Below are 21,293 nucleotides of genomic sequence, written 5' to 3'. Positions count from 1 at the left end.
AGTCGTTGGCGGATAGGATCAAGGAAAACCCTAAGGCTTTCTATAGGTATATCAGGAACAAAAGAATGACTAGAGTATTAGGGCCAATCAAGGATAGTAGTGGAAAGTTGTGTATGGAATCAGAGGAGATAGGGGAAGCGTTAAATGGATATTTTTCGTCAGTGTTTACACTGGAGAAAGACAATGTTGTCGAGGAGAACACTCAGGTTCAGTCGACCAGGCTAGATGGAATTGAGGTTCAAAAGGAGGAGGTGTTAGCAATTTTGAAAATGTCAAAATAGATAAGCCCCTGGGCCAGATGGGATTTATCCTAGGATTCTCTGGGAAGCCAGAGAGGAGATTGCAGAGCCTTTGTCCTTGATCTTTATGTCATCTTTGTCGACAGGAAGAGTGCCGGAAGACTGGAGGATAGCAAATGTTGTCCCCTTGTTCAAGAAGGGGAGTAGAGACAACCCTGGTAATTATAGACCTGTGAGCCTTACTTCGGTTGTGGGTAAAATGTTGGAAAAGGTTATAAGAGATAGGGTTTATAATCATCTTGAAAAGAACAAGTTGATTAGCGATAGTCAACACGGTTTTGTGAAGGGTAGGTCATGCCTCACAAACCTTATTGAGTTTTTTGAGAAGGTGACCAAACAGGTGGATCAGGGTAAAGCTGTTGATGTGGTGTATATGGATTTCAGTAAGGCGTTTGATAAGGTTCCCCACGGTAGGCTATTGCAGAAAATAAGGAAGTATGGAATTGAAGGTGATTTAGCGGTTTGGATCAGTAATTGGCTAGCTGAAAGAAGACAGAGGGTGGTGGTTGATGGCAAATGTTCATCCTGGAGTTCAGTTACTAGTGGTGTACCGCAAGGATCTGTTTTGGGGCCACTGCTGTTTGTCATTTTTATAAATGACCTGGAAGAGGGTGTAGAAGGATGGGTTAGTAAATTTGCAGATGACACAAAGGTCGGTGGAGTTGTGGATCGTGCTGAAGGATGTTATAGGATACAGAGGGACATAGATAAGCTGCAGAGCTGGGCTGAGAGGTGGCAGATGGAGTTTAATGCGGAAAAGTGTGAGGTGGTTCACTTTGGAAGGAGTAACAGGAATGCAGAGTACTGGGCTAATGGCAAGATTCTTGGTAGTGTAGATGAACAGAGAGATCTCGGCATCCAGGTACATAAATCCCTGAAAGTTGCCACCCAGGTTAATAGGGCTGTTAAGAAGGCATGTGGTGTGCTAGCCTTTATAAGCAGGGGGATTGAGTTTCGGAACCACAAGGTCATGCTGCAGCTGTACATAACTCTGGTGCGGCCGCACCTGGAGTACTGCGTGCAGTTCTGGTCACCACATTATAGGAAGGATGTGGAAGCTTTGGAAAGGGTTCAGAGGAGATTTACTAGGATGTTGCCTGGTATGGAGGGAAGGTCTTACGAGGAAAGGCTCAGGGAATTGAGGTTGTTTTCGTTAGAGAGGAGAAGGCTGAGAGGTGACTTAATAGAGACATATAAGATAGTCAGAGGGTTAGATAGGGTGGACAGTGAGAATCTTTTTCCTCGGATGGTGATGACCAACACGAGGGGACATAGCTTTAAATTGAGGGGTGATAGATATAGGACAGATATCAGAGGCAGTTTCTTTACTCAGAGAGTAGTCGGGGTGTGGAACGCCCTGCCTGCAACAGTAGTAGACTCGCCAACTTTAAGGGCATTTAAGTGGTCACTGGATAGACATATGGATGAAAATGGAATAGTGTAGGTCAGATAGGCTTCAGATGGTTTCACAGGTCGGCGCAACATCGAGGGCCGAAGGGCCCGTACTGCGCTGTAGTGTTCTATGTTCTATGTTCTATGACTGGACAGTCTTCTTTGAGGCTATGTCCAGGGTTGTGTGGGTTAAGATGGAGCCATGTCCATTTGTGGCAGTATTCGGGGTGTCAAGAGCATCCAGAGCTCTTCACAGGGAAGGGGGCAGACCCCTTTGCCTTCGCCTCTCTGATCGCTCGGCAGAGAATTCTGATGGGCTGGAAGTCGGCAGCACCTCCCAGAGCCTCGGACTGGCTCCCAAACATGGCTGAATTCCTAAAACTTGGAAAAGATAAAATTCTCAATCAGGGGTCCGAGGAGAGATTTCATGACATGTGGAGAAAGTTTGCCAACCTCTTTGAGGAACTGTTCATAGCCAGCAACTAAGGGAAATGAGGGAGGGGAAGGCACAGGAGAGGGAGCACTGAGAACAAAGGGGAATACGGACTCGATATGGGGGGGGGGCAGAAAACGGGGAGGAGGGCCCCACTCTGGGAGGGATGCAGGTCCCTCTCACATGTTAAGAAACTGGGGAAGCAGTACAGCCTACACACCCTCTAAAATGTATGTTCAACATGACTCCCTCCGTCTCTATAAATGTAAATACAACATTCCTTGTATGTATAACATTGTAAATAAGGAAACTCGACCGGAAGGGCCAAGGGTCACAGACATGGCAACTTTTAAATAATAGGATTAGACAGGGTAGATTTAGGTCCCAGCGGAAAACGTTCAGAAACACTGCTCTAGGTCTTCCTATTCATGAGAAAAAGGATTGTGTGTGAATAGTTAAAAATGGTCAGATAGAAAAGGAAACATGCAAAACCAGCAAGGCACAGCAGATTCTAAAGGCCCAGGAAGATCCTAAAGGCCTAAGAATCTGGTGGAAGGAAAGAAGCAGATTATGACGTAAAAACATGCCAGCAGTCCGGTGGTAATAGCCACCCTCCAGTCCTGGAACCAACTACGGCAGCAATGTGGCCTGACCAAAAAGTCGGGTAAAGCTCCCATCTGCAACAACCAGAGGTTCACGCCAGCGCTGACTGAGCCACCTTCAAAAGGTGGGGACAGGACAGAGGGACATTGACAGTCAGGGACCTATACACGGATGGTAGGATCGCAACACTGGGCAAACTGACAGAGAAATTCCAGCTAGCCAGGGGGAACAAGCTAAGGTACCTGCAACTAAAAAACTTCCTCGAAAGGAGATAAGGACATACCCACAACCACCACAACAGACACTACTGGAAGAGTTACTGGATGCAAGCATACTAGATAAAGAAAACTGTAGCGACATGTGTGACTGACTGGTAGAAGGGACCGACACCGTACTGGACGCAACAAGAATGAAGTGGGAGGAGGACCTGGGGATCAAAATAGGGTGGGGACTCTGGAGCGAAGCACTGCATAGGGTCAACTCCACCTCCACCTGCGCAAGGCTCAGCCTGACACAACTAAAAGTGGTACATAGAGCCCACTTAACAAGAACCCGTATGAATAGGTTCTTCCTGGAGGTGGAGGACAGATGTGAACGGTGCCAAGTAGGCCTGGCCAACCACACCCACATGTTTTGGTCTTGCCCCAGACTTGTGGAGTACTGGACAGCCTTCTTCGAGGCAATGTCCAAAGTGGTGGGGGTGAGGGTGGAGCCATGCCCGAAAGTGGCGGTCTTCGGGGTTTCAAGCCAGCCAGATCTATTCCTGGGGAGGAGGGCAGACGACGTTGCCTTTGCCCCCCTGATCGCCCGCCGTAGAATCCTGTTCGGCTGGCGGTCAGCAGCACCACCCAGAGCTGCAGACTGGCTGTCCGACCTCTCAGAATCTCTCCAATAGAGAAAATCAAATTTGCCATCAGAGGGTCAGATGACGGCTTCCACAGAACGTGGGAGCCATTCATGCAACTGTTCCGGGACCTGTTTGTGGCCAACAAACAAGCAGAAGAATAGGCAGGTAGCCAAAGCATGAGAGGGAGAGATAGACCCGGGGGGACGCGTGTGGGGTAACGTCTAGTTAATTGCTATTGTATATTCTCTTTCTGCACTATGTTAATGTTCACTCTATTTTGCTGTGTTAGGATTATTACTATTTATTATGAAAAATTTTGCAAAACTTTAATAAAAATATTTTTTTTTTTAAAAAGAGAAAGTAACTTTCAGACCTGAAACACTGAATGGCCAACTTCCATTCCTCTACAGATGCTGCCTTACCTGCCGAGTTCTCTTAACATTTCCATTTTGTTTTCTAATTTCCAGCATTTGGTTAAAGGAATTTACAGACTTTTGTGCCAGTGTTCCAGAATATCAGACAGTAAACATCTTGCCATTTTACCAATGTTCTCCTTTCTCAAGCTACCCAGGGAGTGGTACAGGCACTGGACTCCTAATTTCAGCCAACAATATCTATGTGAGAATACAGTGGTCAAGATTTAGCTGTCAAAGTAAAAGTGAGGCTAATGGCACTCATCATTATTTGTGTGAAAATGGTACAGCAAATTCAATCAAGGAGATGCACAGTTAAAACGCCAAGCTCCAAAATTTGCTGACTAACTTGCGCTGCTTCGCTATTAGCTCCGGAAAACAACATTTTGCTGTCTGATTCATCATTGATTATGGTTGCTATGCGTGAACTAAACTCTCCAGAGTTAGGTCTTATCAATTTAAGCATGATAATTACTGCCAAGCAATCCCTCTGGCATTGAAAATTACTTTTTACGAATGTGGAATCTGATTCCTTCAGGTATTAATCATTGGAGGAGATTTTTTAAAAAGTAAAATGTAATATTACATAGAATATACAGTGCAGGAGGCCATTCGGCCTATCGAGTCTGCACCGACCCACTTAAGCCCTCACTTCCACCCTATCCCCGTAACCCAATAACCTCTCCTATGTTTACTTTTTAAAATAGGTTTACTTTTTTTTTTATAAACTTTTCCTGTGCTTCTTTCTCTCTCTCAATCCAATCTCTTTTGGTCCTAACACTTAGGTCAGTGACACAACTCCCCAAAAGGTGATGTAAAAGCTCCCCATGACTTGTGCAGCAGCATTTCTTCTCTCTAACTTCTTGTTTGCACCAAGAGGCAATGGTTACTGTAGGTTTCTGAACCACGCCATTCCGGCTGCTGTCAAAACATGTTTGAAGGTATCAAATTACTGTCCCGCTAAATACATAATTCTGCCTTGGGAACAGATTCAGAGAGAAAATAACTTGTCTCAAACAACATCAACTAAACACACAACCAACACTTTTTTTTGAAGTTTTTTATTTAACACAAATTTGTAACAGTTACAGAGCGAAAAATGGCCCTGTGCAAAGAGCCTTAACATAGTGAAAACGAACAGTGGGAAAGAATAAACATGTTAATAAGTGTTGAAGCCAAAGATCCTTCCATAAGGCACTTTCCCTGCCAGCTCTGTTTGCCCATGCCACACGTGTTCAACTAAACTAACGTGGCCCTAACCCTCTTCCCCCTCCCCGCCCCCCTCCGCCTGGTCTCCCCTACTCCCCCAGGCCTGACCTACCAGGTCAGCCCTGCGCTTGGCCCTAGCCCGCCCCGCCCCCCCTCCGATCTCCCTGGTGCCCCCTGACCTACGCTAGTCACACTGACCCCTGCCCTTGGCGCCTACCTGTCTCCCGTCCCAGCGCTCAGGCCCTCTCCCCACACGCCAGGGACCCATTAACCTAATTGTATCCCACCGAGCCCTTTCAAGTCCCGTGACTAGCCCCTAGCCCATCCCCCTATCAGAGGCCCCGATCTCGCACCAAAAGGTACCAAGCACAGGCCCCCCCCCCCCCCCCCCCCCCCCATTGCAATCCCCCCAAAGGACCCTAAACAGTGCGCCCTCCAGCCCCCACTCTCTGTCCAGGCTGAAAACAATCTTGGATAAAACATTACAGTACAGGATAGTTTAACAAACCGCCGCCACACAAAATGTCTGAAAGCCCCGAGTCCTTTAGTTCCAGTCCAGCTTCTTTTTTTTAGTAAAAGTCCTAATCAGAGCAATTTTAAGTTAACAGGCCGCCGCCACTGTACAGCACTGAAAGAACTAAGTGCCCATTAGTTCAAGTCCAGCTTCTTGTCTTTAATAAAGGTCCAAACCTGTTCTGGTGTCTCAAAGTAGTAGTGGAGTTCCTCAAACGTAACCCAAAGCTTTGCAGGATATAGCATTCCAAACCTCACCTCCTTTTTGTAGAGGGCTGCCTTTACCTTGATGAATCCTGCACGCCTCTTGGCCAGCTCCGTTCCCAAGTCCTGGTAAATGCGCACCTCGCAGTTCTCCCATCTGCTGCTCCTCTCCGCCTTGGCCCATCGCAGCACACGTTCCCTGTCAGCAAGCCGGTGAAAGCGGACCACCAAGGCCCTCGGTCGGTCGCCCGTCCTGGGCTTCCTTGCGGGGGCTCTATGTGCCCCATCCAACTCCAGGGGTTGAGGGAAGGCCTCCGGTCCCATCAGCGCCTCAAGCATACCCGTCACGTATGCGCCCACATCCGACCCCTCGCAGCCCTCGGGGAGGCCAACGATTCGTAAATTCTGCCTCCTGGCTCTGTTCCCCAGCTCTTCAGGTTGCTCCTGCATCCTCCTCTGACGGGCGTTCAGCTCCTCCACCTCGTGCTCCAGCTCCGTTACCGTGCCCTCCTGACTGGAGAGCTTCGCCTCGACCTCCCTGAGCGCCTTCCCTTGGGCCGCCAGTGTCTCGACCATTCGGTCCATCACCGCTCTCATCGGGTCCAGCGTGTCCCTCCTCAGCTCGGCGAAGCAGTTCTTGAAAAACTCCATCTGCTCCTCCCTTGGCCAGTGAGCCTCCGCTCCCCGGTCCCCGCCGTCCGCCATGCTTGGCCGCCCGGCCTGGGTTCCCCGCTGCTCCCGCTTCGATCCTTGCCGCTCCACTCGACCGCTTCTGGTCCAGCTGCCCATACCCCGGGAAGAAAGCCTCTTCCCTGTCGTCTCCTCCACCAATTCAGGCTGCCAGGTCCCTAAAAAGTCCGTTGACAAAGGTCCGTTTGCCCATCTCGGGCGGGACCGATCCGACCTGCGACCTGCCTCCTCGAGGGCGCCACCGGAAGTGACAACCAACACTCTTTAATGTCTGACTTCTTAAAGCAATTTTTAAAAAACTATTACACAGAAAAACACAAAGCTTGCTGGTATAAATGATCTCAAACGTAAGTATTTGCTAAGTAAAATGTTAGATGAATATGAATGGAAAACAATAAACACAATGTCATTATCATTAGTGAAGCAGGATACACACATTACACCAAAAATTATAAATATCGTGTTTCTCAAATGAACTCAGTGTGAATTCTTAAAAAATCAAGTTGATTATTTAAATAAAATGGTAATTTTTAAACTTGTAAATACATAAATCTGCAATAGTAGTTATGTCTATATGACTTGATGCCTTAAAATGTTATAGTTCTATTAAAAATGACACTTACCTAAATATTTCTGATTTATAACTTTCAACATTCTTGGGTTTGTTTCAGTCTGTTGATAATTTTCCTCAATGGAGTTTCCCACTACTAACATTGTCAAGGATACTGTCAATGAGGAGTTGTGGATCTCTAGACAGTTAAATCAGCAAAACTACTCTCCATCCATCTCTACAGATATACATTCAGGGTTTTCATTGTTATTCAACAACTTCTTCAAACTATTTAGTCTAGTGTGGTTTAACCTGTACACTGAATTTGACAAACAGATGGAAGAAAAATGTTACTCAATTGTTGTGTTGCAAGACTTTAGCTTTCGATTTTTAATTTTAAATCAACTTTGTTAAAAAATATATCCTTTGAGATCTGGCATTGCACACAAGACCAAATTTAGTACATCACTATTGGCCGAGGTGCTTGCTGCTCTTGTTGAACTGCTGCTGACAGTGCTCCCAAAATTTCAGAATTATTGAACTAATGTGAATGGTGAGGAGGATGCAAAGATTCTTCAGCAGGATTTGGACAGGCCGAGTGAGTGGGCACATGCATGGAGATGCATTATAACGTGGATAATCGTAAGGTTATCCACTTTGGTAGCAAAAATAGGAAGGCAGATTATTATTTCAATGGGTGTAAATTGAGAGAGATGGATACCTTGGTGTCCTCATGCATTAGTCTCTGAAAGTAAGCACGCAGGTACAGCAGGCAGTAAATAAGGCAAATGGTATACAGTATTGCCCTTCACAGCGAGAGGATTTGCGTATTGGAATAGGGATGTTTTACTACAATTGTATAGGGTATTGGTGAGGCAACACCTGGAGTATTGTGTGCAGTTTTGGTGTCCTTCTCTGAGGAAGGACGTTTTTGCTGTGGAGGGAGTGTAGCAAAGGTTTACCAGGCTGATCCCTGGGATGGAAATCTGCCATATGAGGAGAGACCAGATCGGTTAGGATTATATTCATTGGAGTTTAGAAGAGTCAGGGGTGATCTCATCAAAATTTATAAAATTCTAACAGCATTAGACAGGGTAGATTTAGAAAGAATGTTCCCCAATGGTGAGGGAGTCCAGAATTAAGGGTCATAGTTTGAGGACAAACCTTTTAGAACTGAGGTGAAGAGAAATTTCTTCATCCAGAGAATGGTGAATCTGTGGAATTCACAACCATAAAAAGTAGTTGAGGCGAAAACATTTCAAGAAGGAATTAGATATAGCTCTAGGGGCTAAAGAGATCAAGAGATATGGTAGGGAAGATGAGATCAGGGTATTGAACACGATGATTAGCCATGATCATAATGAATGGCTGATGTATGTATGTTTCTAATGATGAAGGTATAATATTTGACTTGGGCTTGGAGTAGTTCTGAAGATATTGCTTTACTTGGTGGCACAGGTTGCAGCGTATAGAGATGTTATCAAGAACATTTAGCGACTTTCAGCAGTATACTTGTAGGAGATTCATAAAAATAGGAGCAAGATGAGGCCATTTGGCCCTTCCAGTCTCCTCCACCATCCATTATCATGGCTGATCATCCAACTCAATCGTCTAATCCTGCCTTTCCCCCACCCCCCATATCCTTTGATCCACTTTGCCCCAAGTGCTATATTGAACTGCTTCTTGAAAACATATATTGAACTGCTTCTTGAAAACATACAATGTTTTGCCCTCAACTGCTTTCTGTAGTAATGAATTTCACAGGGTCACCACTGTCTGGGCGAAGAAATTTCTCATCTTTTTCATAAATGGGCTACCCCTGGTTCGGGACAGACCCACCATTGGAAATATCATTCTTGCATCTACCCTGTTTAGTCCTGTTAAATTTTATAAGTTTCTATAAGATCCCCCATTCTTCAAAACTCCAGCGAATACAATCCTAACCGACTCAATCTTTCCTCATACGTCTGTCCTGAATTCCAGGAATCAGTCTGGTAAATTTCCGTTGCACTCCTTCTAAAGCAAGAACATCCTTCCTCAGATAAGGAGACCAAAACGGCACACAGTATTCCAAGGTCTCACAAGTAGCTGTATAATTGCAGCAAGACATCCCTGCTCCTGTACTCTAATCCTCTTGGAATGAAGGGCAACATACCATTTGCTTTCTTTACTGCCTGCTGCACCTGCATGCTTACATTCAGCGATTGATGTACGAGGACATCCAGATCTCGTTGCACATCCGCCTCTCCTAATTTATGGCCATTCAGATAATAGTCTGCCTTCTCATTTTTGCTACTAAAGTGAATAACCTCACATTGATCCAAATTATGCTGCATCTGCCATTAATTTGCCCACTCACTCAACTAGTAAAAATCACACCACAGTTACAGTGTGCTACAAATGGAGGGGATGGATAGGTTTCAGGACAGAGGTACCCATCAAACTGCCCTGTCTTGGATAGCGCAAGCTTCTTGAATGCTGCCATTGAGCTGAAATGGTACTAAGCAAAGATCAAAGTCATTACCTATGGCTCATACCACATGCCCCTTGCCCTCACCGACATTTCCACCTTCCTCACTGGCCACTGCCGCAGTTTAACCCAGATTTGTGCTTGGGTATTATATTTGATTCCATGTCCACTCCGTGACAAAATATCCACTTCTGTAACATTGCTACCTTCGGCCTTGCCTGTCATATCATTATCACCTGACTCAAGCTTTCTAGTGCTCTCTGGGATAGACACCAAACCTCTACCTCCATTTTTGCTTGACAATGCTTCCTTTCAGGGCCATTCGCCCCATTGTGTCCGCACCAGCTCCCAAAAAAGCTACGCAGCTAGTCCCATTCTCCAGCCCTATCTCCATAGCCCTCTAAATTAATCCCTTTCAAATATGTATTCAGCTCTATTTTGAAACCTCCTATGGAATCTGCCTCCACCACTCTCCCAGGCAACGCATTCCAAATCCCAACAACCCTGAGTAAAGTGCTTCTCCTCGTCTCACTCCTAATGTTGTTGCTGACCATCTTGAAATTGTGATTCCTCGTTGCTGACATGCCAACTAGTGGAAACAGAATATCCTTCTTTGTTAAAATTGTTCAGAATTTTGAACATTTCAATAAGGTCACCTCTTAATCTTCTCTGCACCAAGGAGAACAAGCCCAATTTCTCCAATCTTTCCTTGTATTTAACATTCCTCATTCCTGGAATCATTCCAGTATATCTCCTCTGCACTCTCTCCAGGGCTTTAACATTCTTTCTTAAATAAGATGCTCAGAACTGAACACAATACTCCAAATGTGGTGAACAATGATTTGTAGAGGTGTAGCATCACTTCCTTGCTTTTATACTCTATGCCTCTATTATAAATCCAAGGACCCTAAAAGCCTTCTTAACAACTGTTTCAACTTGCTTGGCCACCTTCAGAGAATAATGCACTTGAATGCTCCTGTATTCCTCTCAAAGTTGCACCATTGAGCCTATATTGCCTCGCATGCTTCTTCAACCAAAATGCATTACCTCACATTTTGCTGCACTGAAGTTCATCTGCCAGATGTTTGCCCATTTGGCCAATTTGTCAATGTCCCTCTGAAGTCACTCAGCATCATCTTCACAATTCACTATTCTCCCCAGCTTAGTATCATCTGCAAATTCGTGATTTTTGACCTCAACACCCTCCTCTAAATCATTTATCAAGTGTTTTAGAATGCTGCATTTGACCAACGCATTGTAAATAATGCAGAGAATTGAGATCTCAGTATCAACATTTCTGCTAAGTTGTGGAAAGTGCATCAGCCTGGGAAGGTACCACGGAGGTCTTGTTTCATGATAAATACCACACTTACACAGCCACGTATGTCAAAAAAGGAAATTTTAAAGGGAACATTGCTCAGTTGCTGAGGGACTGGTCGCTGAGTACCCTTCTATGCTATCTGCTTATGATTCTGTGCTAGTATATCATGACAAGTTGTAAAAGCTAAATTCAATAATAAAGCTGTAAACTTGTAAGCTAACATCAGAAAAACGAATGACCTTGTGATATTCTTCAGAGAAGGTAACCTGCACTTCTGTCAAATCTGGCCTATATTTGGCACAAGTCCCACTTTTAAAAACTTGCATTTGTAATGTGCATTTCATGATAATGTCCAAAATAATAAAGCAGTTTGGAAGTGGAGTCATTGTTGAAACATAAGAAACACAGCAGCCAATTTGTATACAAATAGCAATGTGATAATTACCAAATACTCTGTTTTTGTGATGTTAATTGAGGGATAAATATTACCCAGCAACCCATTTATAATTCCTTTGCTCTTCTTCAAAATAGTGCTAGGGAAGCTTTTATGTCCACCTGAGAGAGCAGATGGAGTCTTGGCTTAAGGTCTCACCCAAGACATGTAATGGTGTAGAGCTCCCAGTGCGGAGTATAGCACCAGTGGCAGCGTAAACCTTTTATGTTCTGGGATGGAATTTGAACTGACGACCTTCTGAATCAAGACAAGGCTGCTTTCCATTTAACTATGGGCAACTCAAACGTGCCCTCTCAGAGTGTATATAACTGCTTCACGACCCTTTAAGATGGAATCTCCAATCAGTTCATATGCAACTCAACAAGCCACCTACAAAATAAGAAAGACAGGACAGATATCTGGTTCTAAACAACATTCGCGACATGGGCACCATTTTAAATTTAGTGCTAGTGGTTGGACTTTAAATGGGTTAATACCAAGTCCTAACTTTCAAACAAAAAGGAAAAAAAAGACTAATCTCGCATTACAATGATATTTCAGCCACTGTTTGTGATCATAAGTGAAGAAAAAATTAAAAGGGAATTATAAACGAGAAGGAATCAGTAAGCGGACTCTCAAAGATGGATCTTTTGCACTCGTCTTTAAGGACAACAACGGCAATGGTATTAAAGTTGGGAGAACATTCAAGGTTCAAAATATTTGGTGTGATGTTCTGATAAAAGGTCACCTTGATCTGAAACATTACTCCTGCTTCTCTCCACAAATTCTGCCTGACTTGCTGAATATGTTCAACATCTTTTGTTTTTCATTTCAGATTTCCAGTACCTGCCATATTTTGGTTTTGCGTTGTTATTGAAGCCATTATATATTGACTCAGGGAGTTTATGACAATCATTATTATTGGGCATAGAAAATCATAATATGATCAGTCAACACGGTTTTACAAAGTGAGATCATAGAATCCCTATAGTGAAGGAGGCCATTTGGCCCATCGAGTTTGCACCGACCCTTGGAAAGAGCACCCTACCTAGGTCCACGCCGCCACACTATCCCCATAACCCAGTAACCCCCACCTAACCTTTTGGACATTAAGGGCCAATTTAGCATGATCAATCCATCTAAACTGTGAGAGGAAACCAGAGCACCTGGAGGAAACCCACACAGACACGGAGAGAAAGTGCATACTCCACAGAGTCACCCAATGCCGGAATTGAATCCGGGTCCCTGGCGCTGTGAGGCAGCAGTGCTAACCACTGTGCCGATCATGTTTGACAAATTTATTATTGCAGAAAAAGATATAAGCTGCCGAAGCTTTTCGTCTTGCTTTCATCAGGATAGATGCTCGAATGCCAAATTTCAAAGGGAGCAACAATTTATACTGCACTAGATATTGGTTGACAAGTTGGCTCTGGTTAGTCAAGACATTGCCATGGCAAATGCCCCAGGGGTATATTGTCCCCTAAGATTTTGTTTATTCAAAATGACGCAATGTCTGGACATAAATTTATTTTGCCTCAAGAGGACAGGTTCCTGCTTCTAGCAAGCACAAGTGAACTACACTGTGAGCTCTACTAATAATCTTAAATTGGTTGTTAATGTAATAAAAATAATCATCTTTATTGTCACAAGTAGGCTTACATTAACACTGCAATGAAGTTACTGTGAAAAGCCCCTAATCGCCACATTCCGGCGTCTGTTCAGGTACACAGAGGGAGAATTAAGAATGTCCAATTCACATAACAGCACGTCTTTCTGGGCTTGTGGGAGGAAACCCACGAAAACACGGGGAGAACGTGCAGACTCCGCACAGACAGTGACCCAAGCCGGGAATCGAACCTGGGACCCTGGAGCTGTGAAGCAACAGCGCTACCCACTATCCTACCATGCTGACCTTCTGAGCACATGTGAGATTGTTCAGCAAGTGTTACCTAATCGCACAGACAGGTTCCTGCTTCTAGCAAGCATAAGTGAACTACATCGCGAGCTCTCCTGATAATCTTTAATTGGTTGTTAATGCACAGTTGGGATTGTTCAGCAAGTGTTGCCTAATCGCACAATCACATCGAATGTTAGACATTGGGCATGATCCAATGGCCATGCTGCGCCCCAAAAGCAACTCGCCATGGCACACTATATTCTCTGCTGAGGCCCCTTATACTTGTGAGTTACGTTGAATAGCCATATGTTCCTTGGCGCCCTGAGCGTCGGGAAACATGTGGCTAAACGCGCTCGCTATGGGACTTTGATAAAAGCCGGGAGACCCCACTCCCGGGATCTACCTGGCTTGCAGACGTTGCGATGGCAAATCTGCATACTAGAGCGAGACAATTATTCTCGCACTAATGTGCAGATTCCTGAGGTACCTGAGGCTTTGGGATTCATCCCCTTTGTCACAGAGACCTCGAGCGAGCACTGTTCAGTACTAGTCCCCCAAAACAGGGATCAAACGGAGCAGCACTCGTGGGGATCTCCCAAGGAATCAGAGGCCCCCAGCTGCATGCCCTTTGGGCATGCTGGTGCCACCTGGCAGTGCCAGTATTGCACATTGGCAGTGTTAGGAATCGCTTTGGGGGCCTCAGAAATCGAGGCACCATTTAAAAATGGCATCCCGATATCTCACTGCACTAGGGAGTTCCAGCGAGCGGAGCTCCCAAGTGCACAAAACGGGGCTATGTGCGGCCTCGGCCGTGCATTCTTCACTGAGGCCCTTTATACAATGCGAGTTGTACTGAATAGCCATATGTTTCTTGCCACTCCGAGCACCGGGAAACATATGGCTAAATGCACTCGTTATGAGACTTTGTTCCCATTCGGTTGAATCAAGCCCATTATGTTTCGAGTTTTGGAAGCCTAGGTTGGTTAAGTAGTCGGTACTCTGTTTACTGTGAACAGCCAAAGGACGTGCTGTTTGATATGATCCACCAGTCATCCTGGAGCACAAAATTTTGACTGACCCCTCACTGCAGTATTGAATGGTTGAACTGTTGCACGTGCCCTCATTCAAATGTGACATTAAACCAAGACTCCGTTTGCTCTCTCATGTGGATTTAAGAGACCCCATTGCTATTCGAAGAAGAGCACAGGGCATTTCCCAGTGGTCAATATTAATCCCTCACCCGCAAACAACTTCACTGAAATAGGTTATTTAATAATCTCAGTGCGGTCTGCCAACAGTAACTAAACTTTAAAAGTACTTCATTGGCTATGAAGCATTTTGGGCCATTCGGAGGTAATGAAAGGTGCTATATAAATGCAAGTTATTTATTTAAATGATGTGTTTTAAAAAGATTGACCTGATCATCAAGTAAATATTTCAAGCATTTATTACTATCACATGTCTGGGTTTTTTTTCAAAAGCATTTATCTGATTAAACAAAGGCAAAGTACTGTGGATGTTCAAAGTGTAAATGGAAAATATTGGAAATGCTCAGCAAATAAAGCAGCAACATATAAATATCAGCTTTGTGTTTCAAACTCCTGTCATGGACAAGTCTCAACTCCCCAAACTTCAAGTGTGCTTCTTTCCTTTGAGTTTTGCCAACATGCCTGGATTCATCAACAGCAAACCCGGTTTAGTAATGCTGATTGGGTACTGGATAACCATATGGCACACCTAGATTGCCATTCAGTCTTTAAGTGCGAATATAAACAAACGTTATTTAATAAATTGGTTCACTTTGATAAATAAAACATTGAACAGCAGACAAATTACAGTGATATCACAGTGATCAAACAAATGTCGAAATGATGTGGTGGGGTAAATAGATAGCAACTAATAAGGAAAAAGAGATACTTAAGAGCTATATAGGATTCAACGACTCTACAGTAATCCTAAACTGTCCAATTACTTTCTCAACAACTCTCAAAGTAGCTGCCAAACCAGAGAGGAATCTTCAATCTGTGACCTACAATCTGGGTGACTGTACACAAAATAATTCTGGGTCTTTTCATTTCTAAAATGCATTTTTGTGCACTGTTATCTTCTTTCAAACCAAAGCAAAACATGCATCGATTGCATGCTCAATGTAGCTGGTACTGGTGCGTATTTTTTATGAACACAAGTGCGGAATTTCTTTGCAGATCATGAATTGACAACGATACATTTTTATTCTGTTATAGATGTCTGCTATACCTTTGTGGGCAATAAATCCACTTTGTAGCAACCTCCCTTCAATAGTGAGCTGCAGCCCTTTATTTCAGCATTACTTCACTCACAGAATTTTTTACACCCACTGTTCCCTAAAAGGGTAAGTGGTGGAAGGATTCCTGAGCTGATTATCAGCACGTTGAACCGGGTTAAATGCTCCTTCCATAGCTAACAAGCCCTGATATTGGACTCGAACTTGGAGCTTCTAGTCCAGCAGCAAGGCGCTAACAGTGCGCCACAAAGCCTCCTTTGCAGCCCTTCAGGAACTGAATTTTGCAGTTTCCAAACTGACTGAACTTTTCAAATCAGTGGCTCATGCAAATTAGGGGATAGGAATCATGCTGCAAAATTCAGCACTACCGTCATGATCATAGATTTTACAGTGCAGAAGGAGGCCATTCGGCCCATCGAGTCTGCACCAGCTCTTGGAAATAGCATCCTACCTAAGCCCACACTCCCATCCTATCCCCATAACCCAGTAACCCCACCCGACACTAAGTGCAATTTTGGACACCAAGGGCAATTTATCATGGCTAATCCACCTAACCTGCACATCTTTGGACTGTGGGAGGAAACCGGAGCACCCGGAGGAAACCCAAGCCGGGTATCGAACCTGGGACCCTGGAGCTGTGAAGCAATTGTGCTATCCACAATGCTACCATGCTGCCGTGCTACATGATCTACTAGTGCTGTGAAAATGCTTACACTTTCCTTTTTATTTTGTGTTGTCTATTTATAAACTTGCAATAATTTGATATTATGCCATCAAATCAAATTGCTAATTTTATAATATAATGCTGAAGAGCTTGTTTTTGCCGACTTTGTCTTTGAGGTACATCGATTGACAGTCATCCACAATACTGAGTAGGCAGCAAGAGAATTCTCATTAAAAAAAACAATAAAAGTGTATCAATGCAGTTGAGTAGCAATCTTTCATAAGGCAACATAGTCTTGGTAAATTCTAACCATTTTCTCAATGGAATAAGGATGTTAGTTCTCTTACCAGATACAGTAATAAACTCCCTCCCGCAAGCAAAGTGAAATGCTCTAGATTTTTTAAAAAACTATTCAGAGGATCTGCCTGTCACTGGAGAAGCCAACATTTGTTGTCTATCCCCAATTGCTCTTGAGGAAGTACTGTTGAGTTGCCTTCTTGAATACAGCCGAGTGACTTGTTTGGCTATTTTAGAGGGTAGTTATGAGATAACCTGGATCTGAAATTAAATATAAGCACGGTTGAAAGATTCCGCTCTCTATTTCCCAAATGATTCATCAGTTTGATGTTAAAGACTTTGACATATATGTTGTAATGGATACTCTTCACGGTTTTAATTGATAAAACCATGACACAAAACTCATACTAAGTACATTTGAGTGAAAGTGCTAAAATGTTTAAAGTTATACATATGTGGGCAAGTTATCTCATTACTCAAAACATTTAACCCATCGTGTAAATCCAAACCTACAATCCAACCCAACTTCAGGGCAAACAGGAGGAAAATGTTGCACTCGGTATCCCTCCAGAATCAAATCAAGCCCTGACTCCATGTTTAAACTATAAACTTACGTCTCAACACAGAACCTAGGTGAGCTACAGCTGTAACGCAAGTACAGGCTTAAGAGATCTCAGCTCACATTAGTAGGTTACTCGTGCACCTCATACAAATCATTGTCAACCATATCATCGGCCAAGGCATCGGTCAATACCTCCCTGAGCTCCTCAGGTCTCTTTCCAACTCTCCTCTTTCCAGATCCACCAACTCTTTGGCAAGCTTTTGGTCACACCCCTCCCAATCTTTCATCGGATCACAATCCAGTTTTGGTCATAACACATGGTGCAGACAGGATGGCCAAATGGCCTCCTTCTGCATTGTCGGAATTCTATGGTAACGCCTCTAAGGACCTTAAATGTTCCTGCGTTAAAGGCAGTGTATAGATGCAAGTTGTTTAACACCCAACAGCAGTATATCGCGGCACACTCCCTTCATCCCCTTCTAACACAAATCACACTTTATCGTACACCAACAATTACACACATGCCACATGAGATATTTAAATTCATGAGGGGCAGGACTGGTGGGGGACGGGCGAAGAGGAGGACTGGCGGGGGACGGGCGAAGAGGAGGACTGGCGGTGGACGGGCAAAGAGGAGGACTGGCAGGGGGACGGGCGAAGAGGAGGACTGGCAGGGGGACGGCCGAAGAGGAGGACTGGCAGGGGGACGGCCGAAGAGGAGGACTGGCGGGGGACGGCCGAAGAGGAAGACTGGCGGGGGACGGCCGAAGAGGAAGACTGGCGGGGGACGGGCGAAGAGGAGGACTGGCAGGGGGATGGCCGAAGAGGAAGACAGGCGTGGGACGGCGGAAGAGGAGAGAAGGGGGGGCAGGGACGCCAGCGTGGGGGGGGGGGTGGGCACAGGGGGCAGGGACACCTTGGGGGGGTCACAGGGGCAGGGTCGCCTGGGGGGGGGGGTGGGGACACTGTGGGGGGTGGGCAGGGTAGCGTGGGTGGGCAGGGTAGCGTGGGGGGGCAGGGCAGCATGGGGGGGTGGGGGTGGGGGGGCAGGGCAGCGTGGGGGGAGGGTGGGGGCGGGGGCAGGGGTGGGGAGGGTGAGGGGCGGGGGCAGGGGTGGGGAGGGTGGGCGGCGGGGGCAGGGGTGGGGAGGGCAGGGGCAGCGTGGGGGTGGGGGCAGCATTGGGGAGTGGGGACACCGTGGGGGTGTACGGGGGGGGGCAGGGACGCCATGGGGGTGGCGGGGCAAGGACGGGGGGGCAAGGACGGGGTGGGGGTGGACGGGGGGGGGGGCAAGGACGGGGGTGGGGGTTGGACAGGGGGGCAGGGAGGGGTGGGGAGGGTAGGGATGGGGTGGGGAGGGTAGGGACGGGGTGGGGAGGGCAGGGACGTGGTGGGGAGGGCAGGACGGGGTGGGGTGGGGTGGGGAGGGCAGGGACAGGGTGGGGTAGGAGGGCAGGGACGGGGTGGGGGTGGGAGGGCAGGGACGGGGTGGGGGTGGGAGGGCGGAGTGGGGGTGGAAGGGTAGGGGGTGGAGGGCGGAGTGGGGGTGGAAGGGCCAGGGGGTGTGGGGGGGGGTGGAAGGGCAGGGGGTGGGGGGGTGGAAGGGCAGGGTGTGGGGGGGCAAGGGCAGGGGGTGGGGGGGGGGAAGGGCAGGGGGTGGGGGGGGTGGAAGGGGCAGGGGGTGGGGGGGGTGGAAGGGCAGGGGGTGGGGGGGTGGAAGGGGCAGGGGGTGGGGGGGGGTGGAAGGGCAGGGGGTGGGGGGGGTGGAAGGGCAGGGGGTGGGGGGGTGGAAGGGCAGGGGGTGGGGGGTGGAAGGGCAGGGGGTGGGGGGGTGGAAGGGCAGGGGGTGGGGGGGGTGGAAGGGCAGGGGGTGGGGGGGTGGAAGGGCAGGGGGTGGGGGGGGGTGGAAGGGCAGGGGGTGGGGGGGTGTGGAAGGGCAGGGGGTGGGGGGGGGTGGAAGGGCAGGGGGTGGGGGGGTGGAAGGGCAGGGGTGGGGGGGGTGGAAGGGCAGGGGGTGGGGGGTGGAAGGGCAGGGGGTGGGGGGGGTGGAAGGGCATGGGGGTGGGGGGGGTGGAAGGGCAGGGGGTGGGGGGGTGTATGGGCAGGGGGTGTATGGGCAGGGGGTGTATGGGCAGGGGGTGTATGGGCAGGGGGTGTATGGGCAGGGGGTGTATGGGCAGGGGGTGTATGGGCAGGGGGTGTATGGGCAGGGGGTGTATGGGCAGGGGGTGTATGGGCAGGGGGTGTATGGGCAGGGGGTGTATGGGCAGGGGGTGGAAGGGCAGGGGGTGGAAGGGCAGGGGGTGGAGGGGGGGTGGAAGGGCAGGGAGTGGGGGGGGTGGAAGGGCAGGGGGTGGGGGGGTGGAAGGGCAGGGGGTGGGGGGGGGGTGGAAGGGCAGGGGGTGGGGGGGGGTGGAAGGGCAGGGGGTGGGGGGGGGGAAGGGCAGGGGGTGGGGGGGGTGGAAGGGCAGGGGGTGGGGGGGTGGAAGGGCAGGGGGTGGGGGGGTGGAAGGGCAGGGGGTGGGGGGGTGGAAGGGCAGGGGGTGGGGGGGGGTGGAAAGGCAGGGGGTGGGGGGGTGGAAGGGCAGGGGGTGGGGGGGTGGAAGGGCAGGGGGTGGGGGGGGTGGAAGGGCAGGGGGTGGGGGGGTGGAAGGGCAGGGGGTGGGGGGGTGGAAGGGCAGGGGGTGGGGGGGTGGAAGGGCAGGGGGTGGGGGGGTGGAAGGGCAGGGGGTGGGGGGGTGGAAGGGCAGGGGGTGGGGGGGTGGAAGGGCAGGGGGTGGGGGGTGGAAGGGCAGGGGGTGGGGGGGTGGAAGGGCAGGGGGTGGGGGGGTGGAAGGGCAGGGGGTGGGGGGGTGGAAGGGCAGGGGGTGGGGGGGTGGAAGGGCAGGGGGTGGGGGGGTGGAAGGGCAGGGGGTGGGGGGGTGGAAGGGCAGGGGGTGGGGGGGTGGAAGGGCAGGGGGTGGGGGGGTGGAAGGGCAGGGGGTGGGGGGGTGGAAGGGCAGGGGGTGGGGGGGTGGAAGGGCAGGGGGTGGGGGGGTGGAAGGGCAGGGGGTGGGGGGGTGGAAGGGCAGGGGGTGGGGGGGTGGAAGGGCAGGGGGTGGGGGGGTGGAAGGGCAGGGGGTGGGGGGGGGTGGAAGGGCAGGGGGTGGAAGGGCAGGGGGTGGGGGGGTGGAAGGGCAGGGGGTGGAAGGGCAGGGGTGGGGGGGGTGGAAGGGCAGGGGGTGGGGGGGGGTGGAAGGGCAGGGGGTGGGGGGGGTGGAAGGGCAGAGGGTGGGGGGGTGGAAGGGCAGAGGGTGGGGGGTGGAAGGGCTGAGGGGTGGGGGGGTGGAAGGGCTGAGGGTGGGGGGGTGGAAGGGCAGGGGGTGGGGGGTGGAAGGGCAGGGGGTGGGGGGGTGGAAGGGCAGGGGGTGGGGGGGTGGAAGGGCAGGGGGTGGGGGGGGTGGAAGGGCAGGGGTGGGGGGGGTGGAAGGGCAGGGGTGGGGGGGGTGGAAGGGCAGGGGTGGGGGGGGTGGAAGGGCAGGGGTGGGGGGGGTGGAAGGGCAGGGGTGGGGGGGGTGGAAGGGCAGGGGTGGGGGGGGTGGAAGGGCAGGGGGTGGGTGTGGAAGGGCAGGGGGTGGGGGTGGAAGGGCAGGGGGTGGGGGGTGGAAGGGCAGGGGGTGGGGGGGTGGAAGGGCAGGGGGTGGAAGGGCAGGGGGTGGAAGGGCAGGGGGTGGAAGGGCAGGGGGTGGAAGGGCAGGGGGTGGAAGGGCAGGGGGTGGAAGGGCAGGGGGTGGGGGGGGGGGTGGAAGGGCAGGGGGTGGGGGGGGGGGGGGTGGAAGGGCAGGGGGTGGGGGGGGGGTGGAAGGGCAGGGGGGGTGGAAGGGCAGGGGGGGTGGAAGGGCAGGGGGTGGGGGGGGTGGAAGGGCAGGGGGTGGGGGGGTGGAAGGGCAGGGGGTGGGGGGGTGGAAGGGCAGGGGGTGGGGGGGTGGAAGGGCAGGGGGTGGGGGGGTGGAAGGGCAGGGGGCGGGGGGGTGGAAGGGCAGGGGGTGGGGGGTGGAAGGGCAGGGGGTGGGGGGGTGGAAGGGCAGGGGGTGGAAGGGCAGGGGGTGGGGGGGGTGGAAGGGCAGGGGGTGGGGGGGTGGAAGGGCAGGGGGGGGGGGGGGGGGAAGGGCAGAGGGTGGGGGGGTGGAAGGGCAGAGGGTGGGGGGGTGGAAGGGCAGAGGGGTGGGGGGGTGGAAGGGCTGAGGGGTGGGG

The 21,293-nt window shown here is 49.7% G+C and overlaps 1 protein-coding gene across 8 annotated transcripts in view; it reads right to left on the bottom strand.

The window, feature by feature from the left end:
- Positions 1-21,293, bottom strand: part of zdhhc1 (zinc finger DHHC-type containing 1) — a 134,073-nt gene that overhangs the window by 98,170 nt on the left and 14,610 nt on the right. For 2 of the 8 annotated variants that reach the window (XM_038806821.1, XM_038806820.1), the window contains exons 2-4: positions 16,549-16,759; positions 7,227-7,472; positions 3,997-4,188 (exon numbers count right to left, since the gene is read on the bottom strand). The exons of 4 other annotated variants lie outside the window; for them this stretch is intronic. In XM_038806821.1, coding sequence (XP_038662749.1) covers positions 3,997-4,044 — 48 coding nt within the window. In that variant the 5' untranslated portion in view covers positions 4,045-4,188; positions 7,227-7,472; positions 16,549-16,759. The remainder of the gene's footprint in view (positions 1-3,996; positions 4,189-7,226; positions 7,473-16,548; positions 16,760-21,293) is intronic. 2 more of the 8 variants (XM_038806819.1, XM_038806824.1) reach the window with 2 other exon arrangements.

Source organism: Scyliorhinus canicula, chromosome 9 (genome assembly GCF_902713615.1).
Source record: "Scyliorhinus canicula chromosome 9, sScyCan1.1, whole genome shotgun sequence".
Lineage (NCBI taxonomy): Eukaryota > Metazoa > Chordata > Chondrichthyes > Carcharhiniformes > Scyliorhinidae > Scyliorhinus > Scyliorhinus canicula.
Note: the sequence above shows the minus strand (reverse complement) of the source record. Positions and strands in the feature narration are given on the sequence as shown.